The sequence below is a fragment of the Mesoplodon mirus genome (assembly GCF_964341445.2).
Source record: "Mesoplodon mirus genome assembly, chromosome: 4".
Lineage (NCBI taxonomy): Eukaryota > Metazoa > Chordata > Mammalia > Artiodactyla > Ziphiidae > Mesoplodon > Mesoplodon mirus.
Genome location: NC_138979.1, coordinates 29894326 through 29915581, shown reverse-complemented (window position 1 = coordinate 29915581; position 21256 = coordinate 29894326). Strand labels below are relative to the sequence as shown.

The 21256-nt window shown below is 37.6% G+C and overlaps 1 protein-coding gene across 13 annotated transcripts in view; it reads left to right on the top strand.

The window, feature by feature from the left end:
* The window catches only part of ZMYND11 (zinc finger MYND-type containing 11), a 126849-nt gene extending 120405 nt beyond the window's left edge, over positions 1 to 6444 (top strand). For 11 of the 13 annotated variants that reach the window (XM_082619810.1, XM_082619807.1, XM_082619806.1 and 8 more), the window contains one exon: positions 4121 to 6442. In XM_082619810.1, coding sequence (XP_082475936.1) covers positions 4121 to 4243 — 123 coding nt within the window. In that variant the 3' untranslated portion in view covers positions 4244 to 6442. Of the gene's footprint in view, positions 1 to 4120 lie in introns of all 13 variants that reach the window. The other 2 variants (XM_082619804.1, XM_082619813.1) reach the window with 2 other exon arrangements.
* Positions 6445 to 21256: the final 14812 nt, after the last annotated feature.

Here is a 21256-nt window from a genome sequence, read left to right as displayed (position 1 = left end):
TTTTTAGGCTGTTTTAAATAGAATTGTTTTCATAGTTTGCTCTTGAGATTGTTCATTGTTTGTGTATAGAAATGCAGTTGATTTTAGTATATCGACTTTGTATCCTGCTACTTTGCCAAATTCATCTATTCTAGCAACTTCATTCTGGAGTCTTCAGGGTTTCTACATATAAGATCATATCATATGCAAAGATAATTTTACTTCTTCCTTTACAATTAGCATGCCTTTGATTTCTTGTTTGCCTAAGTGCTCTGGCTAGGACTTCTAGTACTATATTGAATATAAGTGGTGAAAGTGGGCATCTTTGCGTTGTTCCTGATCTTTGAGTATGATGTTTGCTGTGGGTTTTTCATAGTGGCTTTCATTATGTGGAGGTAGGTAGTTCCTTCTGTTCCCGTTTGTTGAGTATTTTTATCATGAACGCGTGCTGAATTTTGTCAGATGTTTTTTCTTCATTGACTGAGATGACCATGTGGTTTTTCCTTCATTATGTTGATGTGGCATATTACATTGATTGATTCTTATATGTCGCATCACATCATTGGCGTATAATTCTTTTAATATGCTGCCGAATTCCATTTGCTAGTATTTTGTTGAGGATTTTATCTCAGTGGTCATAAGGCATGTGGATCTGTAGTTTTCTTTTCTTGTAGTGTCTTTGTCTGGCTTGGTATCAGGGTTATGCTGGACTCACAGAGTGAGTTAGGAAATATTCCCTCCTCCTCCATCTTTGGGAAAAGTATGAGAAGGTTTGACAGCTCTTTAAATGTTTGGTAGAATTTACTAGAGAAGCCATCAGGTCCAGGGCTTTATTTATTGGGAGATTTTTGATTAATAGGTCAATCTGCTTATTAGTTATGGGTCTATTCAGATTTTTTCAAGATTTATTCTTGGTAGGTTTTGGGTTTGTAGGAATTTGTCCATCTCATCTAGGTTATCCAGTTTGTTGTGTATAATTGTTAATAGTGCATTGTTACAATCCTTTTTATTTTTGTAGAATCAGTAGTAAGGTCCCCACTTTTATTTTTCATTTAGTAACTTGAGTCCTCTCTTTTCTTCTTGGTCCATCTAGCTAAAGGTTTATCAATTTTGTTCATCTTTTCAAAGAACCAACTTATTTTCCTCTTCTCTATTTTGTTGACCTCTGTGCTAATCTTTTTTTTTTTTTTTTTTCTTCCTCCTGCTAACTTTTGCTTTAACTTGCTTTTTTACTAATTCCTTAAGGTGGACTTTTTGGCTGCTGATCTGAGATCTTTCTTCAGGTAGATATTATAGCTGTAAATTTCCCTCTGAGCACTGCCTCACTGCATAACCTAAATTTTTCTTTGATCCATTGGTTGTTTAAAAGTGTTTTTTTAAATTTCCACAACTTTGAATTTTCCAGTTTTACTTTTGTTTTTGCTTTCTTATTTTATCCCATTGTGGTCAAAAAAGATACTTAGTATGATATCTACCTTTTAAAATATGTTGAGACTTAATTTGTAAAGTGCCCCACATGCACTTGAAGAATGTCTGCTGTTGCTGTTGGGTAGAATGCTCTATGTATATCTGTTAGATCTAGTTGGTTTATTGTGTTAGGCCCTCCATTTCCTTACCTATGTCTGGTGGTTCTACCCCTTAGTGTGAGTGGGATGTTGAAGTCTCTATTATTGTAGAACTGTCTGTTTTTGCTTCTTATGTTTTAGTGGTCATTACATGTGTAAATATTTATAATCGTTATGTCTTCTTGCTGTATTGAACCTTTTATTAATATATAGTGTCCTTCTTTGTCTGTTGTAACCTTTTTTTGATTTAAAGTCTGTTTTGTGTGAAATTAGTATAGCTGCCTTGCTCTCTTTTGGTTCCAATTTGCATGGAATATCTTTTTCCATCCTTTCACTTTCAGCCCATTTGTGTCTTTAGGTCTTAAGTGAGTCTCTTATAGACAGCATATTATAGACGTGTTTTTATCCATTCTGCCAATCTGTGTCTTTTGATTGGAGAGTTTAATCTGTGTAAATTTAAAGCCCCATAACTTTTTTGACCCTCATTTCTTGCATTCTTGTTTTTGTGTTTAGTTGATTTTTTGTAGGGAAATGTTTAAGTTCCTTTCCTTTTGTTTATATGCTATAGCAGTTTTCTTTGTGGTTACCACGGAAATTACATTTAACAGCCTAAAGTTATGAGACTCTAATTTGAATTTATAGCAATTTTAGTTTAATAACATATATAAAATCTCTGTTCCTTTACAGCTCCATCTCAATCCTTTTCAATTGCTGATGTTATAAGATTACATCGTCATACATTGTGTGCCCAAAAATATAAATTAAAAATTCTTTTAAATGTATTAGTCTCCTAAATTACGTAGAGAAAAGATTTGGGGTTACAAACTAATTTACAGTAATACTAGCTTTTATACTAATAACTTTTTTTCTTTAAATTTTGGTTTCTTAAATCGTAGAAAAGAAAAAGTACAGTTACAAGCCATTGTAAGCCATAGTACTGGCTCTTACAATTGCCCACGTGTTTACCACAGTTGAGATCTTCTGTTTCTCCATGTGGCTCCAGGTCACTGTCTAGTGTCCTTTCATTTCACCTGCAGGACCCCCTGAGTACTTCTTGCAGGTACAAAGGAGAGTTTTGCTGCATATAGGATTCTCCACTGACAGGTTTTTTTCTTTCTTTTAGCACTTTGACTATATCAGGTCTTTTGGCCTCCACAATTTCTGATGAGAAATCTGCTGATAACATATTGATGATCCTTTGTGTGCGACAGCTCCCCTCTTTCTTGCTGCTCTCAGGAGTTTCAAAAGTTTGGTTACAACATGTTTCAGTGTGGCTCTCTGAGTTCATCTGACTTGGAGTTACTGAATATTTATATTCATATCTTTCATCAGATTGAAGGAATACTGGCTAAAAACTTCCCCAGTATTCTCTCTGCTCATTTCTCTCTCCCCTCCTTCTGGGACTCCATGATGCATATCTTGGTCCATTGGCTGATGTCCCACAGGTCTTTTTAGGCTCTGTTTGGTCCCCAGTCTTTTCACCTCTCTTGTTAATTTCCATTGTCCTGTCTTCTCTCTGCTCAAATCTGCCTTTGAATCCCTGAAGTCAGTTTTTCACTTCAGTGAATGACTTCTCAGCTCCACGTTTTCTTTTTGGTTTCTATCTTTTTATTGATGTTTCCAGTCTGTTCATACATCATTTTCCTGACTTTCTCCATATTTTCCTTTAGTTCTTTGACCTTCTTTAATAGTTGTTTTAAAGTCTTTAATATATCTGCCAGTAGGTCTTTTTCATGGCCAGTTTCTGTTGATTTGGGGTTTTTTCCCTTTGAATTGTCGTACTTTCCTGCTTCTGTGTATGCCTTGTGGTTTTTTGTTGAACACTAGACATTTGAATCTAGTAATACGGTAATTGGAACTCATTTTCTTCTCCTCATAGTTTGCTGTTTTTGTTTCTTTGATTGTTGTAGGCTGTTTCTGTGCCAAAGGTCAGATTGAGGTGTAAACTAAATGTCTTCTTAGGTCTTTTCTGAGCCTCCCATTTCTGTGACCAGAAGCACATCTTTTTTGCCCACCCTGGCTCCCACAAGGTGCTCCATTCACAGCTGCTTGGGTGGAGAATAGGGAAGAGGTAGCTGTTACTGTGCTAAGAGCCAAAATTGACTAAAATTAACCGTAACTTACTGTTCAAGCCTTCAGTAGACTTCAGAGTTCCAAAATAGTTACTTCAGACAGATTCTACAGTACAGCTGTTGTCCAGGTGGGAAGGTAGATCCTGGTTCTTCTGCTCTATCATCTTTCCAGAATCTCAGGACCTTTTTAAGAAAATAGAAATTACTTACGCTTGTGTGCTGACAGGAATGACCTAGTGGAGATGAAAAAGTTGATGCTGTGCCCAAGTAAGCTTGAGTTTGCTGACAAAGGACTGCGTGCTGAGCCTCGGTCATCCATCCCATTGTTTCCTGCCAACCTGTTCAGGACAGAAAACATGTTCTGATGTTCTTGGTGATACTAGTTTAAGCTTGAGCCAGAAAGAGCTTTAAAAGCACAGTTTCAGAAGTCTGTCAATCACTGTACCTGGTTTCCTATGCATTTCATCCCATGTTTAACTGCTGGTTATGGTTTCTTGCCTGCAGTGCTACAACTGTGAGGAGGAGGCCATGTACCACTGCTGCTGGAACACATCCTACTGCTCAATCAAGTGTCAGCAGGAGCACTGGCATGCGGAACACAAGCGCACCTGTCGCCGGAAAAGATGAAGGCTGGTTCTTTCTGGAGAATCACTGACGATTATTCTTCTCAGACACAGCGGTTTTTGTTTCCAAGAAGCCAAAATTGTTTAGAATTTGCTTCCCATTTTGCACCAGCCTTTAAACACTTTTCGTGAAGAAATTTTGCACAGTAGTTAAATCTTTTGTTAATGCTCCTCTGGAGTTTTTCAGGGGGTAAAAGTAACATCAGTGGAGGGTATTATTTTAAATAAATTTTAATTGAGAGTTTGTTGCATTTTCAGCAAATTTTAAAACATTTTTAGGTTTTACAGAGATTTTAACCTTTAAACAACAGATCTTTAAAAAACAGCAGGTGAATACAAGTGAGTTTAACAAAGAAACATTTAAAATAGATCTGAATGTAAGAACTACAGAACTGTTTCAGAAATAAAGCATACTACCTTGATGTGAAATTTATTTCTTAACCTTGTTGAGCTGGTTTTGTTCAGCTTAATTTACTGTTTAAAGGCATTATCTATTGGTTATGCCAGTGGGTATATGATTGATTGAATTTAGGGAACAGGGTTGACACAGCAGGTGCTAGTCCTGCATATTTTTTCTTAAATATTTCCCAATTGTGTTTTTCATTATTTCTTTTCAATATATAACTTTTATAACAAATTATTAGCTTTGATCTTGTAGTTTAAAATTGCAGGGAACTGGGGTAATCTTTTACTGAGCTGGATCTTAGAGAAAATGAATATTTAAATTTTAAAGTTTGCACATTTCATCTTTGTCCTAACATGAGTGCTTGTAACAAAATAAACAAAAAATAAAAAGCCAAAAACTACCTTTATCCATACACGAAATTATAGATGAGGCATATAAATTTCTTTAATGCTTCCCTTCCCTCCCCAAATATCATCTGATTGATTGATTGCCTATTATCTGGTGTCACCTCTTACATTGTAAGTTAATACTGAAAGGAAAGAAAGCACTTAAGTTTCACAGAAGCCGTTATGTTTGTAGTAGTGGGTCATTGCCTACTAATGAACTCCACCACTGTACACAGAATGAAGAATAATGCATGTTAATTTTCTTGTATTAAAGATGCCGTGATTTGTAAAAAGTCTGTATTTTGCGGAATGTCTGGATTAAGAAGCATTACCAATAGGAATGGATCGATAGTTGAATAATGATTTTTTTTATACATAGACATATAAAATACAGCCAGGAAAACTTAAATTACTTTTTACAAAAAAAAAAAAAACCCTCACAATTTATGTTTTTTCAAAGACTGATCTTAGACCAAGTCAAAATAAATTCCCATTTATCATTTATTTTTAAGGTTAGAGAAATAATTTGTAAATATTTATTTAGACCTTTGATATTTATTAAAGCAATTACACACCATGTAAGTGAGAGAATCAGGAGAAAAACCTTTTAAAAAGTTTTCTCCAGGTTTGTCAGGGTCACTCTAAAGAGCCTTCTGTGAAATAATCATCCATCTAGTCCTGATGCTGTTACAGATGGTGGTGACACAAGTTAATCGACAAGCTACTGCCCAGTGGTGCCCAATGGCTTGTAGGACCTGCCCAGTAGCCCCATTTCAGCACCGTACCTGGATTATGCAGGGACTCGGCGTTCTCGGTCCCTCCTTGTTGCTGTGTGATTTGTCAGTGTTGCCACGGTGCCGTGGTCTGAGCGAGACGACGTAACCATGAACACTTAACCTTCTCTGATTGATTGTTTTTCAAGTTTTAAAACTTCGATCCACCCCTATGAGAGCAAGTTATTGTGGAACTATTTTTGGTGTAAAATCATTCCAGAGTGTGTACTATTTACCGATAGCTGCATGAAAGTAAGATTCGTGTTACTTTGGCTTTTTTGTCTCCGTTGACACGGTTGCACATTTCCAAGTTACTACAGCGTGAAAACTGTGTGTTAAAAAAAAAAAACAAAATTAAAAAAAGAGATTGTGGCCTGGTTTTGTAAAAGTTTTAGGTAAAATTACAATTGATTGTTTTAGGAATCATTATTAAAAATTTTCTGCAATCATAAAGCTATATCAAGGTGTTGAGCTTAGCCACTATGCACATTGTAATTATTCATCGTGGCTGTCCAGTTCTATGATGCATTCTGGCATTTTGTAAGCTGCTCTGACTAGCAATATATAGGTTCATTTAATGTGTTAACATTGGTTAATAAATGTATTTAAAAAAACTGCCTTTAATAAATTGTTGATTTAGTCCATTTCCCTAGACTAAAACAAACACAACTGTATCACATGGTAATCATATACTGTGGGCTATCCATTGGTGACTGTTTAACTTTATATAAAATCAGTGTGTTAAAAATAATTACTTAAACATTTGTTTAAGTTGAATTTACTTTTACCAGTTGTCAAGTTCAGGTTTGTTTGACTACAAAGCCCCTTTTCTGGGTAAACTTATGCTGGGCTGAACATAAAGATAGATAGAAAATTATTCAATGAACATTTGAAATTAGTCAATATCATCCATTTCAATGCATCTAGAATCACATCCATCATCTCACCTTGCATCACTGCACTCCTCCAACCAATTCACATGATGCCAATCTCAATTCAAGCAGCATCACCCTCCTCACCAGACTGTAATGTAGTAAGTGGCTCGACCCTCTTCTTTGCCTTCCTCTCTAATTCAGTGGTTCTCAAACCTTTGACATCAGGATCACAAGAGGGCTTGTTCAAACATTGTTGGTCCCTATCCCCAGCATTTTCATTGCCAACAAGTTCCCAAGTGTTGCTGACGAGGGCATCCTTTCATAACCACTGCTTTACTGATGAAAATAAAAACAGACCCTTTCATGAACAATATACATAAAGTTTCAGTATTTTACAGAGTCCTAGGGCCCACCTGTAGACTTCCCACCCCCATAAGGATCCAGGTCCCTCAGGTTAAGAATCCCGGATCCAGTGAGATTAGAGAAGCAAAAAATAGGAGAGATAGCAAGAGTCCTGTTACTGTGATCTAGATCAGAGCCTCTCAGATGTTCATGTGCACACAAATCACCTGGGGATCTAGTTAAAATGCAGACTCTGACTTAGATGGTCTGGGGTGGGTGGAGCTGGTGACTCTGCCACTTCTCATAAGCTTCCAAGTGATAACTGCTTGTACTGGCCAGGGATGACACCTGAGAGGCTAGGTCTTAAAGGATACGTAAGTGCTCAGAAGTGTAACTACTACTACCACACTAAATTATAAACTATAAAACAATGCTGTCAAGTGAAATTATGTAACCTGAGGTACCTAAGAAATTTAAAATTTTCTAGTAACCATACTAAATATTAAACCATTAAATAACCATATTAAATATTTAACCATATTAAGAAGGAACAGGTTAATTTTAATAATATATCCTACTTAACCTAGTATATCCAAAATATTTCAATATTTAATTAATATAACAATGAGACTTTTTTTTTTTTTTTTTGCAGTATGCGGGCCTTTCACTGCTGTGGCCTCTCCCGTTGTGGAGCACAGGCTCTGGACGCGCAGGCCCAGCGGCCGTGGCTCACGGGCCCAGCCGCCATGTGGGATCCTCCCGGACCAGGGCACGAACCCGTGTCCCCTGCATCAGCAGGCGGACTCTCAACCACTGCGCCACCAGGGAAGCCCAATGAGACATTTTATATTCTTGTTTTATACTAAGTCTTCAAATCCCAGTGTGTGTTGCATGCTTTCAGCACATCTCCATTCGGACTAGCCACAGTTTATTCACGTGTGGCTGTGACTACCCATGTTGGACGGAGCAACCTAAAAACAAGAGCTTTGTCTTACCAAGTAAGGGCCCCCATCAGCACCTGACCTGTAGTCAATATGCATTTAGCAAATGTTTGGTAGAGGTCCTCCTTGAAACCTAGGAGCTGACAAAAAATATTAATCAGTTTTCACCAGAATTTGAGCTGAGGGTAGGCTTAGTCTTTCAGAATCTGAGATTTGAGAGCTTAAAAATCTTCCAACAACCTCTAAACTGACATTGCAAGTAGGCAGCCCTGGAAAGTTACCTAAGGATCCCTATGGCTCTACAGGGCAGTTTGAAAACCTTTATCTACTCCAACTCTTTAACCTCACACTGTAGAGAAAGCCAAGACCCAGAGCTGCTCAAAGTCAGGAACCAGGTTCCTGACATCATACCTCCTGTTCTACAGCCCCATGAAGACAGGCTGTGGCTTAATAAAGTTGTGCAATGATAAATAATCCCTACCTCCAGGAACAGGAAAGAGTATAACTGGAGGTATAGACTGCTAAGGAAATTTAGAGGACAGTGTAAATATTACTCATTCATTTAATAAATACTTGAGCCCCTACAGCATTTGTGTTAGATGCTAAGTGTATGATAATGAGCAGAACAGACATATTTCCTGTCTCTATGTAGCTTATATTCTAGTGAGGGCATCAATCAAATAAGTACAACTTTAATTATAACCCAGAGTTGGGTGCAATGAAGAAAAAATATGGGACTATAGGATACAGAGAAAGCACAACAGGAGGGGAAAGAATTAGGGAAGGCTTAAAAAAACCTGTACGGAAGCTCGAACTTGAAAGGTGAGCAGGAGTTAGCCGGAGAAGAAAGGCATTCCAGAGGATGTAACATTGATTTTGGATGATTCATTTTTTTCCTTCATAGTTTTACTATGAACATAACTTTTAAAACCAGGAAAAAAAGTTACAGAAGAAACAAAATTCTTGGCTAGAGCGGTCTGCAGGGTTAAAGGTTACAGGAGAGTCATTTTTTTTAAGCAATGAGAGAGATTTGACATGGTTAAGGAAGCCATCAGACAGGAAGCAGGAATGAGGGTGATGCCACGAGAGAATAACTAGAGGGTAACCTCACAGTGACTGCGGAAGACGAGATGGTTCAAAACAACAGATGATAAAGAAGTGAAGATGAGAGAAGCCTACTCTTGAAAACTGCTCGTGAATGGGAGGGAAATTATATTTAGGACAAAAAGAGGCATAAACAAGTGATATCAGCATCACGGTGGTGTAGGGTGTTCCTCCTTTTGTCCTTTTTCAACAAAGAATTAGGGCATCTTTCATGAACACAAGCACCTCTGTGGTTGCTGTGGGAACCAGCACCATATGCCAGGGGACCTGTAAGGGGTCTTGCCCACCTCTGCACCTGGTAATAGGGCGAGGGTTAGACCTTGATATGGGCTGTGGAGCCCATGGGGCAATAAACTTGCCTGACCCTGCTGGCTGCAGTTGGGAAAAAACCTGGGGAGTGTTGACCTGGGCAGACACCCACAGAAGATCGAGAAGTTGCAGAAACCCAGCCTTTCCTAGGGGAGATTCCAGCATGTCATTGGAGAGGGAGAAAGTTTGGATGCAGTGGATCTAGAAGGACTTTCTCAGCACTGCACAACCCCCACCCCCACAAGGAATCACTGCATACAGAGGATCTATCTGACAGTGGTGACCTCTTTCACAAGAGACAAGGAGAGCAATGAGTGAGTACCTAGTTAGCCAGGTACTGGGAAGCAGTACCTGGGAAGCAGCTGGAGAACCTGTTTCTCTCCAGCAGCACCCAGAGTACTGAAGCAGGACTTCCATGACTGCCAAGAGGGAGGAGATCAGGAAAGAAGCAGATAAAACTATAGAACGTCTTTAAAGGGATGCAGTTCCTGCTAACTGAACTCAGCAAGAAGTTCACCCATGAGCCTCTGGGAGTGCCACTCCTGGGGATCCTCTTACCAGGTCCATGGGCATCCCCAGTGCCCTAAGAGCTAAGCCCACACCTTCCCCCACTCTGCAGCCAGCATCTTGTGCACGGCTCCTGAGTGCAGCAGCAAAAGCAAGCTCCAGTAGACAGAGCGTGTGATCAGAGAACTGGCCAGGGTCTGTGGGCAAAGGAGAAGCCAGAAACTTGGGCTGTAGCATCACCTTCTCGAAAACAAAGAAGCCAGTGGCCAGTCTGGGGAGTTGTAAGAATGAAAAAAGATACAAAAGGTTTAAAAGTTTGCCACAAAAGGGAACAAGCAGAGTGAAACAAGGGTACCCAGAAAAAGGCAGAATTAATGACAATACCAACAAACAGAATGCCCCATTTGAAGACAACTAGCAAAGATCTGAGGAGGTGTCTGCTACTTCAAATGCAAGAGCAGCAACACAAAACTACAAGGAACATGAAAAATCAAGGAACCATGTCATCGTTAAAAGATAATAATTCTCCAATAACCAAGCTTAATGTCATGGAATTTTGTGATCTAGTTGATAAAGAATTCAAAATAGCTGTTTTGAAGAAACTCAGCAAGCTATAAGAAAGCTCAGAACGACAATTCAATGAAATCATGAAAAGAAAAATACTGGTTCAAAATGATATTTACCAAAGAAATAGAAATTATAAAAAAGAACCAAGGAGAAATTCTGGAGCTGAATAAGTCAATGAATGAAATGAAAAATGCAGCAGAGAGCATCTGCAGTGGAGTCCAGCAAAGGGGAGACAGAATAAGTGTGTTAGGTGATGGGAATTTGAAATCATTCAGTTAGAGGAGAACAAAGAAAAAGAGAAAGAATGAAAAAGAGTGAAGAAAACCTACATGACCTATAGGATTCCATCACAAGAATAAATAGAATAATTGGGGTTTCAGAAGGAGGAGAGGGAGAAGGGAGCAGAAAGTTTATTTAAAGAAATAATAGTTGAGAACTTCCCAAACCTGGGGAGGGAATGAACTGGAAGTCTAAATTCACAAAGTTAATAGATCACCCTATTTTCTCAGCGCAAAAAAGACCTTCTTCAAGACACATTATAACAAAACTATCAAAATCAAAGATAAAGAATCCTAAAAGCAGCCAAAGGAAAAAAAGACTATAATCTACAAAGGAATCCTCATTAGGCTATCAGCAGATTTCTCAGCAGAAACCTTATTGGTCAGGAGAGAGTGGAATAACATATTCAGAGTTTTGGAAAAAAAAAAACAACGTTGCCAGCCAAAAATGCTCTCTCAGGCCAAGTTACCCCTCAGATATGAAGGAAAAATAAAGATCTTTGTAGACAAACAAAAGCAGAGGGAGTTCATCATCCTAGATCTTCACTTCAAGAAATGCTGTAAAGAGTTCCTCCAGCTGAAATGAAAAGATGCTAATCAGTGACATGAAAACATAAGAAAATATACAACATACTGGTTAAGGCAAATACATAGTCAGACTTAGAAAACTCTAATTCTGTAATAGGATGGTATGTTAATCATTTAACTGTAGTGTAAAGATCAAAGGAAAGGTATTTAAATATAGATACTACAATTTGTTACTGCATACACAATATAAAAGAGTTAAATAATGATATACAAAATTTTAAAAGGGGGAGTCAATAAGTGAAGATTTTATAGCTGATCAAAGTTAAGTTGCTATCAACTTAAAATGGACTGTTTTATCTATGAGAGTTCTTATGTAAACCTCACGGGAATCACAAAGCAAAAACCTAGAGTAGATTAAAAAGGGGGAAACAGAACCACCACAAAAAAATCACAAATTTACGAAGGTGGGCAGAAACAGAGGGAAAGGAAACATTGGAAATGCAAAACAACCAGAAAATAATTAGTAGGATGACATTAGCAAGTCCTTGATGCTAAATGTAAATGGGTTGAATTCACCAATCAAAAGCTAGAGTGGCTAGATGGATTGAAAAAAACAAAAAAGCCACACAAGACCCAACAATATGCTGCCCACAAAAGACCCACTTCAGGTTTAAAGACATATAAGCTCAAAGTGAAGGGATAGAAAAAGATATTGCATGCAAGTGGAAAGCAAAAAAAAAGAGCAGGAATAGCTATACTTATATCAGACAAAACAGACTTTAAGCCAAAAACAGTAATAAGAAAGAAAGTCAATATTTAATGATAAAGGGGTCAATTCATCAGGAAGATAAAAACAACTTTAAAATATAAAATATATATGCATTCAACATCACAGCACCTAAATATATTAAGCAATAGTAACAGAACTGAAGGGAAAAATGGAAAAAAATACAATAGTTGGGGGATCCAATACCCCACATTCAGCAATTGTTAGATTATCTGGACAGAAAATACCAGGAAATGTTGAGTTTGAAACATACATTAGACTGAACTGAACTAATGGGCGTTTATAGACATTCCATCCAACAGAAGGAGAACACACATTCTTCTCAAGTGCATACAGAACATTCTCCAGGACAGATCATATGATATGACACAAAAAATGTCTCAGCAAATTTAAAAGATTGAAATCATAGCAAGTATCTTTTCTAACCACAATGATATGAAACTAGATATCAATAACAGAGGAATGCTGAAAAATCTACAAATATGTGGAAATTAACACACTCCAGAATCACCAATGGGTCAAAGAAGAAATCAAAAGAGAAATGAGAAAATACAGCAAAACAAATGAAAATGTTAACAAAACATACCAAAACCTATGGGATGCTGCAAATGCAGTTCTGAGAGGGAATTTTATACCAATAAATGCATATATTAAGAAAATGGGAAGATCTCAAATAGCATAACTTTACACCTCAAGGAACTAGAAAAAGAAGGAAAAATGAACCCCAAACTTAGTGAAAGGAAATAAAGATCAGAGCTGTAATAAATGAAATAGAGACAAGAAAAACAATAGAAAAAAAATCAATGAAACTCAGAGCTGTTTTTTTGAAAAGATAAACAAAATTTACAAATCTTTATTGAGAATAACAAGAAAAAAAGAGAGAATGAATACACAATAAAATCAAAAATGAAAGGGAAGAGGTTACAACTGGTACTACAGAAATACAAAGGATCATGAAACTATCATAAACAATTATACACCAGTAAATTAGATAACTCAGAAGAAGTGGATAAACTCCTAGAAACATACAACCTGTCAAGACTGAATCAGGAATAAATAGAGAATTTGAACAGACTAGTAACGAGTACGGAGATTGAATCAATAGTCAACACTGAAGCAGATTCACAGATACAGAGAACAAACTAGTGGTTACCAGTAGGGAGAGCAAAGGGGGAAAAAGGGTTATTATGGAATACATGAAATCATGTGTATAAAACTTTTGAAAACTGTAAAGCATTACAGAATTTAAAGAATCTTTCATTCAACAAGAAAAAAGAAAGAAAAAGAAAAAAACAATTCTAAAATTTGTCTGGAACCACAAAGATCCTTAATAGCCAAAGCAATCTTAAGAAAGAATAACAAAGACAGAGGTATCACACTTCCTGATTTCAATCTATATTACAAAGTTAGAGTAATTTAAAAAGTATGGTGCTATCATAAAAAGAGACATAGAGAGGTCAATTGAACAGAGTAGATAGCCCAGAAATACCCGCCTCCCCCATTTACGGTCAACCAATATTTGACTAGAGAGCCAAGAACACTCAATGGGAAAAGGACAGTCTCTTCCACAAATGGAGCTGGGAAAGCTTGAATAACCACACAAAGAGTAATGAAATTGGACCCCTATCTTACACTACTTACATAAATTAACTTGTAGTGGATTAAAGACGTAAGCATGAGGCCTGATGATAAAACTCCCAGAAGAAAACATAGGAAAGAAACTCCTTAACATTAATTTTGGCAATGATTTTCTAGATATGACACCAAATGCACAAGCAACAAAAGCAAAATTCAACAAGTGGGACTACATCAAACTAAAAAGCTTCTGCACAGCAAAAGAGCCAATATAAAATGAGAAGGCAAACTATGAAATAGGGAAAAATATATGCAAAACACATATTGGATAAGGATTTAATATCCAAAATATAAACAACTCATACAACTCAATAACATAAAAGCAAACAATCTGATTTACAAATGAGCAGAAGAACCAAATAAAAATTTTTTTCAAAGACATGCAGGTGGCTGGCTAACAGGTACATGAAAACATGCTCAACATCATCAGTCACCAGGAAATGCAAATCAAAACCACAATGAAATGTCACCTCACACCGTTAGAATGGCCATCATCAAAAAGACACAAGAAAACAAGTGTTGACCAGGATGTGGAGAAAGGGAAAACTTATGTACTGTTGTTGGAAATGTAAATTGGTTTAGCTACTGTGGAAAACAATAGGGAGGTTCCCCCCAAATTAAAAATAGAACTACCATCTGATCCAGCAATTCCACTCCTGGGTATATAGCCAAAGGAAGTGAAAACAGGATATCAAAGAGATACATGCATTCCCATGTTTACTGCAGTATTCACAACAGCCAAGATTGGAAACTACCTAGGTGTCTGTCAGTGGATGATGGATGGATAAAGAAGTTGCGGTACTTAATACACAGTGCAATATTATTTAGCCATGAGAAAGAAGGAAATGCTGACATTTGTGACAACATGGATGGACCTTGCGGTCATTATGCTAAGTGAGATAAGTCAGACAGAGAAAGACAAATACTGCATGATCTCATTTAAATGTGGAATCTAAAAGAGCCAAATTCATAAAAACAGACAGTAGAATGGTGGTCACCAGGGACTGAGGGGTGGGGGAATTGGGAAAAAACTTGCAACCAATAGGCAAATAAGTTTTGGAAAACTAGTATGCAACATAGTGATTACAGACAACAATACTATATTTTAAACTTTTGCTAAGAGACTAGGTCTTAATTTCCACCACAAACAATTATGTGATGTGACGGAGGTGTTAGCTAACACTACAATGGTACTCATATTGCAATATATAGATGTACTAAATCAACATGTATACCTTAAACTTATACCATGTTATATTCCAATTACATCTCAATAAAAATAAATTTAAAAAAAGAAGAATACATTTATAATTTAACAAGGAGAGCTGATTGAGAGAGGGAGCAAAGGTGCGAGTCTTTTACAATGTAGAATTTTTTAAAATTATCTTTTGTTTAGCTCTTTCTGGTGGTTCAAAAATAATTATTAAATAGAAATTATGATAACAGTACAACATCTGACTATAGACTGTGGTCCAAATTCTATTATTTATGGAATATAACTTCATAAGAGTTTCTGTATATTCACCACATAGCTCTTTTTTCTTTATTCTTTTAGCCAAGGAACTTTTATTCCACTGAACCATCTATCTTAAAAAAAGGTTTTTTTGCATTTAAAAATATTTTTAGAACAGTTTTAGTTTTACAACAAAATTGAGAAGCAGGGACCAAGATTTCCCATATGTCCCCTTCCACCACACATACACAGCCTCACCCATTATAGACATCACTCACCAGAAGTTTTTAAAATTTTTTACCAAGGATGAGCCTACATGAACACATTAATCACCTAAAGTTCGTAGTTGACATCAGAGTTCACTCTTGGTGTTGTACATTCTAAGGGTTTGCACAAATGTGTAATGACATTTATCCATCATAGTATCATATAGAATGTTTTCATTATCCTAAAAATCCTCTGTGCTCTGTCTAGTCATCTCTCCCCACCACCATCCCTGGCAACCACTAATCTTAAAATTGTCTCCATAGATTTGTCTTTTACTGAATGTCATATTGGTGGAATCATACAGTATTTAGCTTTTTCTGATTGGCTTCTTGCACTTCGTAATTTATCATTTAAGGTTCTTCCATGTCTTCTCATTATCTGAGAACTTATTTCTTTAGCACTGAATAATATTCCACTGTCTGGATATACTTCAATTTATTTATCCACTCACCTCCTGAAGGCAACTATGAAGCAAGCTGCTATAAACATCTGTGTGGAGGTTTCTGTATGGACATAAGTTTTCCTTTGGGTAAACACCAAGGAACGTGATTGTTGGATTGTATGGTAAGAGTGCGTTTCACTTCGTAAGAAACTACCAAACTGTCTTCCAAAGCGGTTGCATCATTTTGCATTCCCACCAGCAACATATGAGTTTTTGTTGCTTCATATCCTCGCTGGCATTTGGTGTTATCAGTGCTTTGGTTTTTGATCCTTCTAAGTAAGCTGTGTAGTGTTATCTCATTGCTGTTTTAATTTTCATTTTCCTGATGAAATATGATGTGGAACATCTTTTCATATGCTTAGTTGCCATCTGTATATCTTCTTTGGTGGCATATCTAATCAGGTCATTGGCCCTCTTTTTATTTGGGTTGTCCATTTTCTTATTGTTGATTTTTAATAATTCTTTGTATATTTTAGATAAGAGTCCTTTATCAGATGTGCCTTTTGCAAATATTTTCTCCCAGTCTGTGGCTTGTCATTTCATTCTCTTAACACTGTCTTTCACAGAGAAGTTTTTAATTTTAATGAAGTCCAGTTTATCAATTTTTTTTTTCATGGATCATGCCTTTAATGTTATATCTAAAAAGGCATCACCATACTGAAGATCATCTACGTTTTCCCTTATGTTATCTTTTAGGAGTTTTACAGTTTTGTGTTTTATACTTTGGTGTAAGATCATTTTGAGTTAATTTTAGTGAAGGGTGTTAAGGTCTGTGTCTAGATTCATATTTTTGCATGTGGATGTCTAGTCATTTCAGCACCATTTGTTGAAGATACTATCTTTGCTCCATTGTATTGTTTTTGTTCCTTTGTAAAAGAGCAGTTGGCTATATTTATGAGGACCTATTTCTTGCCTCTCTACTCTGTCCCACTGACCTATTATCTATTCTTTTTCCAATACCACACTGTCATGATTACCAAGGCTTTATAGTAAGTCTTAAAGTCAAGGTGCATAAGTCCCCCAAATTTGCTCTTTTCCTTCAATATTGTGTTGGCTGTTCTAGGTCTTATGACTCTCCATATAAATTTTAGAATCAGTTTGTCAATATCTACAAAATAATTTTCTGGGATCTTATTGGGATTGCATTGAGTCAAGGTAGGAGGAATTGACATCTTGATAATATTAAGTCTTCCTACCCATGAATAAGGAATATCTCTCCATGTATTCTTTGATTTTGTTCATCAGAGTTGTGTAGTTCTCATGTAGTTTTTATATGTATTTTAGATTTATACCTAAGTATTTCATTTTGGGAGTGCTAAGGTAAATGTCATTGTGCTTTTAATTTCAAATTCCACTTGCTCATTACTGGTATATAGGAAAATGATTGGCTTTTGTATGTTAACCTTGTATCCTGCAACCACCTTGCTGTAGTCACTTATTAGGCCCAGGAGTTGTTTCATTGATTCTTTTGGATTTTCGCCATAGACAATCACGTCATCTACACACAAAGCAGTTTTATGCCTTCCTTCCTAATCTATGTATCTCTTATTACCTTTTCTTGCATTGTTGCATTAGCAAGTACTTCCAGTACAACGTTGAAAAGGAGTGGTGAGAGGGGAATGTCTCTGCATTGTGCCTAATCTTAGTGGGAAAGCTTTGAGTTTCTCACCATGAAGTATGATTTCAGCTGTAGGTTTTTTGTAGATGTTCTTTATCAAGTTGAAGAAATTATCCTCTGTTCCTAGTTTACTAACAACAAGAGCATCAACAAAGTAGCAATACTGTCTTCAAATCTATGAACATAGGATGCATTTTCTTTTACTTATATCTTCTTTAATTTCTTTCAGCAATGCTTTATAGCTTTCATTATACCCAAAGTGATCTACAGATCCAATGTAATACCTATCCAAATTCCAAAGACGTTTTTGCACAAAAAGAAAACCCCATCCTAAAATTCAAATGAAATCTTAAAGGACCTCAAATATCCAAAACAACCTTGAAAAATAAGATTAAAGTGGAAGGATTCACACTTCCTGATTTTAAAACCTACTACAAAGCTACAGTAATCAAAATGACATGGTATTGACATAATACTGACATAAGAATCACATAGAGAGCCCGGTAATCAACCCTAGCATATATTTTCAAATAGTTTTTGCCAATGGTGTCAAGACCATTCAGTGCAGATAGGACAGGTTTTTCAACAAATGGTGCTAGAAAATGATATCCACATGCAAAAGAATGAAGTTGGAGCCTTGCCAACACCAACAACACCTCAAAATGGATCACAGACCTCAACATAAGCCCTAACTCTATAAAACTCTTAGAAGAAAACACAGGGCCAAAACTTCCCATATTAGATTTGACAATGACTTCTTAAATATGACACCAAAGGCACAGGCAACCAAAAAAACTAGAAAAACTTGGCTTCATGAAAATTTTTAAATTTTGTGCATTGAAAGACACTCTCTACAGAAGGCAACCCACAGAATGGGAGAATATATCTGCAAACCATGTATCTGATAAGGGATTTATATCCAGAATACACAGAGAACTCCTAAAACTCAAAACAAACAAACAACTCAATTCAAAAATGGGCAAAAGGGGGCTTCCCTGGTGGCGCAGTGGTTGAGAGTCCGCCTGCCGATGCAGGGGACACGGGTTCGTACCCCGGTCTGGGAAGATCCCACATGCCGCGGAGCGGCTAGGCCCGTGAGCCATGGCCACTGAGCCTGCATGTCCGGAGCCTGTGCTCCGCAACAGGAGAGGCCACAACAGTGAGAGGCCTGCGTACTGCAAAAAAAAAAAAAAAAGAAAAAAAAATGGGCAAAGGACTTGAACAGACATATCTCCAATGAAGAGCTACAGACTGTCAATAATCAAATGAAAAGATGTTCAACATCACTAGCTACTGGGGAAATGCAAATCAAACCTATGAGATACAACCTTACATCTATTAGAATGGCTACTATCAAAACAAAACAAAAGAGAAAATAAGTGTTGGTAAGGATGTGGAGAAATCAGAACTCTTGTGCACTGTTGGTGGGAATGTAAAATGGTGCAGCCACTGTGGAAAGCAGTATGGCGGTTCCCCCTAAAAATTAAAAACAGAATTTTCATATGACCCAGCAATTCCTCTCTGGGTATAAACCCAAAAGAACTGACAGCAGTGTCTTGAAGAGATATTTGTACACCCATGTTCATAGCAGCATTATTCAACAATAGCTAAAACATGTAAGCAACCCAAATGTCCATCAATAACCGAATGAGTAACAAAAGGCAGTCAGACGTCAGAGACATCCGAGTAGTGTCAGTCACGGTAGATAGGGAGCAATGCCCCAGTAACAGACCCTGAGTTCCTGAAGCTCAAAATTTCAACTCTGAAGGCCAACGGGACATCCAGAAACCAGGCAGCAAGGCATGTCTTTGAGAGATCAGAAGACAAAGGTCACTGCATGGATCCAAAGACCCCTCGCCTTTATCCACCTGCAGAAGACACACTTCTCCCCCTACTCTAAAAACCCTTGAGGGGAAGAGCAGGAGACGGGAAGTTAGCTCAAAGACCCAGTGTTCTTGTCCACGAGAGACTGCACATGACCTGAGAGGACCAATTCTATAATCAGTTTAGACCAAGCTTTCCTTTGAACCAGGTCTGTTCAGTGAGTGAGGTCTCAGGTAGTAGGCAAGATTAGGTTTAAACAAAACAAATTATTACACATTCTTTGTTTAAAAAAAAAAAGAAATGACAATCTACTCTTTTCTAATTCATTTTAAAGAGGATCATAAAGATTAAGAAAGATCAAGCTATAATTCTTATAACCTTTTAGTAATTCCAGCCACCGAGTACCTGCTGCTGGAGAGTGAAGACACGCCATGGAGCACACCTTCTCCATTTGTTTGCCTCCAGTTTAAATCCTGCGATTTGTGTTCAGTTTCTTTCCGCTGTTGATCTTTAGGCCAGAGAGTGGGAGCTCTTCTTATAAATAAATCACTTCCAAGCATTTTATTCTGGATTTTACAAGAGTTTGCAGTAAGTTTTTCAGAAGCATAAAGAATGGTCTGAGGCACTGCCCGAGAATCCCAGAGGGCCTCCCTAGGCCCAGGCACCTTCTTGGAGAGTGGCTGTGACATGCCCCTCACATTGCGGGGGGACTCCTCACCTGGGCCTGTGTGGGGTGCTCTTCACCTGGGCATGTGTGTGTGGGGGGTGATCCTCACCTGGCCTTTGGGCCGAGAGCTGCATCTGCTCTGCTCTTGGTCCTTATCCTGGCTGCCCTGAGCCTGGGTCTGAACAGAGAAAATACATAATTAAGAAGGGCTCAGAAAAAAGGATGAGGGAAGAGTGGAAGGGCGGGAGGGGAAGTTTACCTGGCGGAAGGTCCCACGTACAAGTTACGTCTCACCGCCTTTTGTGCTAACCGTGCCCCTTGGGAGAGCAGCTGTCAGTGAGACCTGCCATTTCAGGTCCCTTATCCATGTGGAAGCTAACTTTTCTCCCAAGTCTGTCTTTGCATCCTTTACCTCTGTCTCTAAAACCTTTCCTGCAGCTCTGGGAGTAACAGATGTCTCCAAGCCCCTACCTGTCCACACGCATTTTTTTTTTTCTTTTTTTAAGCATCCAGCTCAGGTCCCATACCGAACTTTTCTTTGCAAATCAGTCCTTTCCCTCTGGTCTGATGTAATAATTAGGACTGGTTCCTTTTATCCGCAGAAATGGCATAGTATCTTGACGCTAAACACATTCCTCTGGTCTCCTAGAAAGTGGCTGGTTCCTCTGGAATTCTGTTTGAGAGCATACAATAAGAGATGAGATTTTTAAAAAGTAAATAAGTTTATGCACAATTGGAATGCAAAGCGGAATCTTTTCTGGTCTTGTAATATTAATAAGTACAAGGAAAGTGCCTGATCAGTAGCAACATACACTTATCAGAATGACTATCTCCAGGCCCTCACTCGTCTTAGGTTCCAGAAAGTCTGGAGCCTAAGATGAGTGAGGCTCGTGGAAAAAACCAACTAAGCAGGAGATGTAACATGGACTGAAAGCATCATGTGCTCAAGCACAACAAACTCCAAAGCCACACAAGGTGGATAAATTCAACCACATAAACATAAGAAAGTTCAGCATGGCAAAAAAAGTGAATTAAAAAAAAAGTGACACAAAGAGGGAAAAAAAATTTCAACTCATCACAAAGGGCCAATCTCCCCAACTAACAGAAGTCACAGCAATCAAGAAGAAAAAGTGTGTACAAGGACAATGCTAAAGAGGAACAGTCACAACTCCCATGCCGATATAAACACGTATCAAAGATTTTACAACTGGTTCAAAGGAGGATTCCAAGAACGCCACAGATACAGAAAACAAGGAATTCTGAAGTGAATTTACAAATAGATGTGAAACAGGTCTGTCTACAGGGACA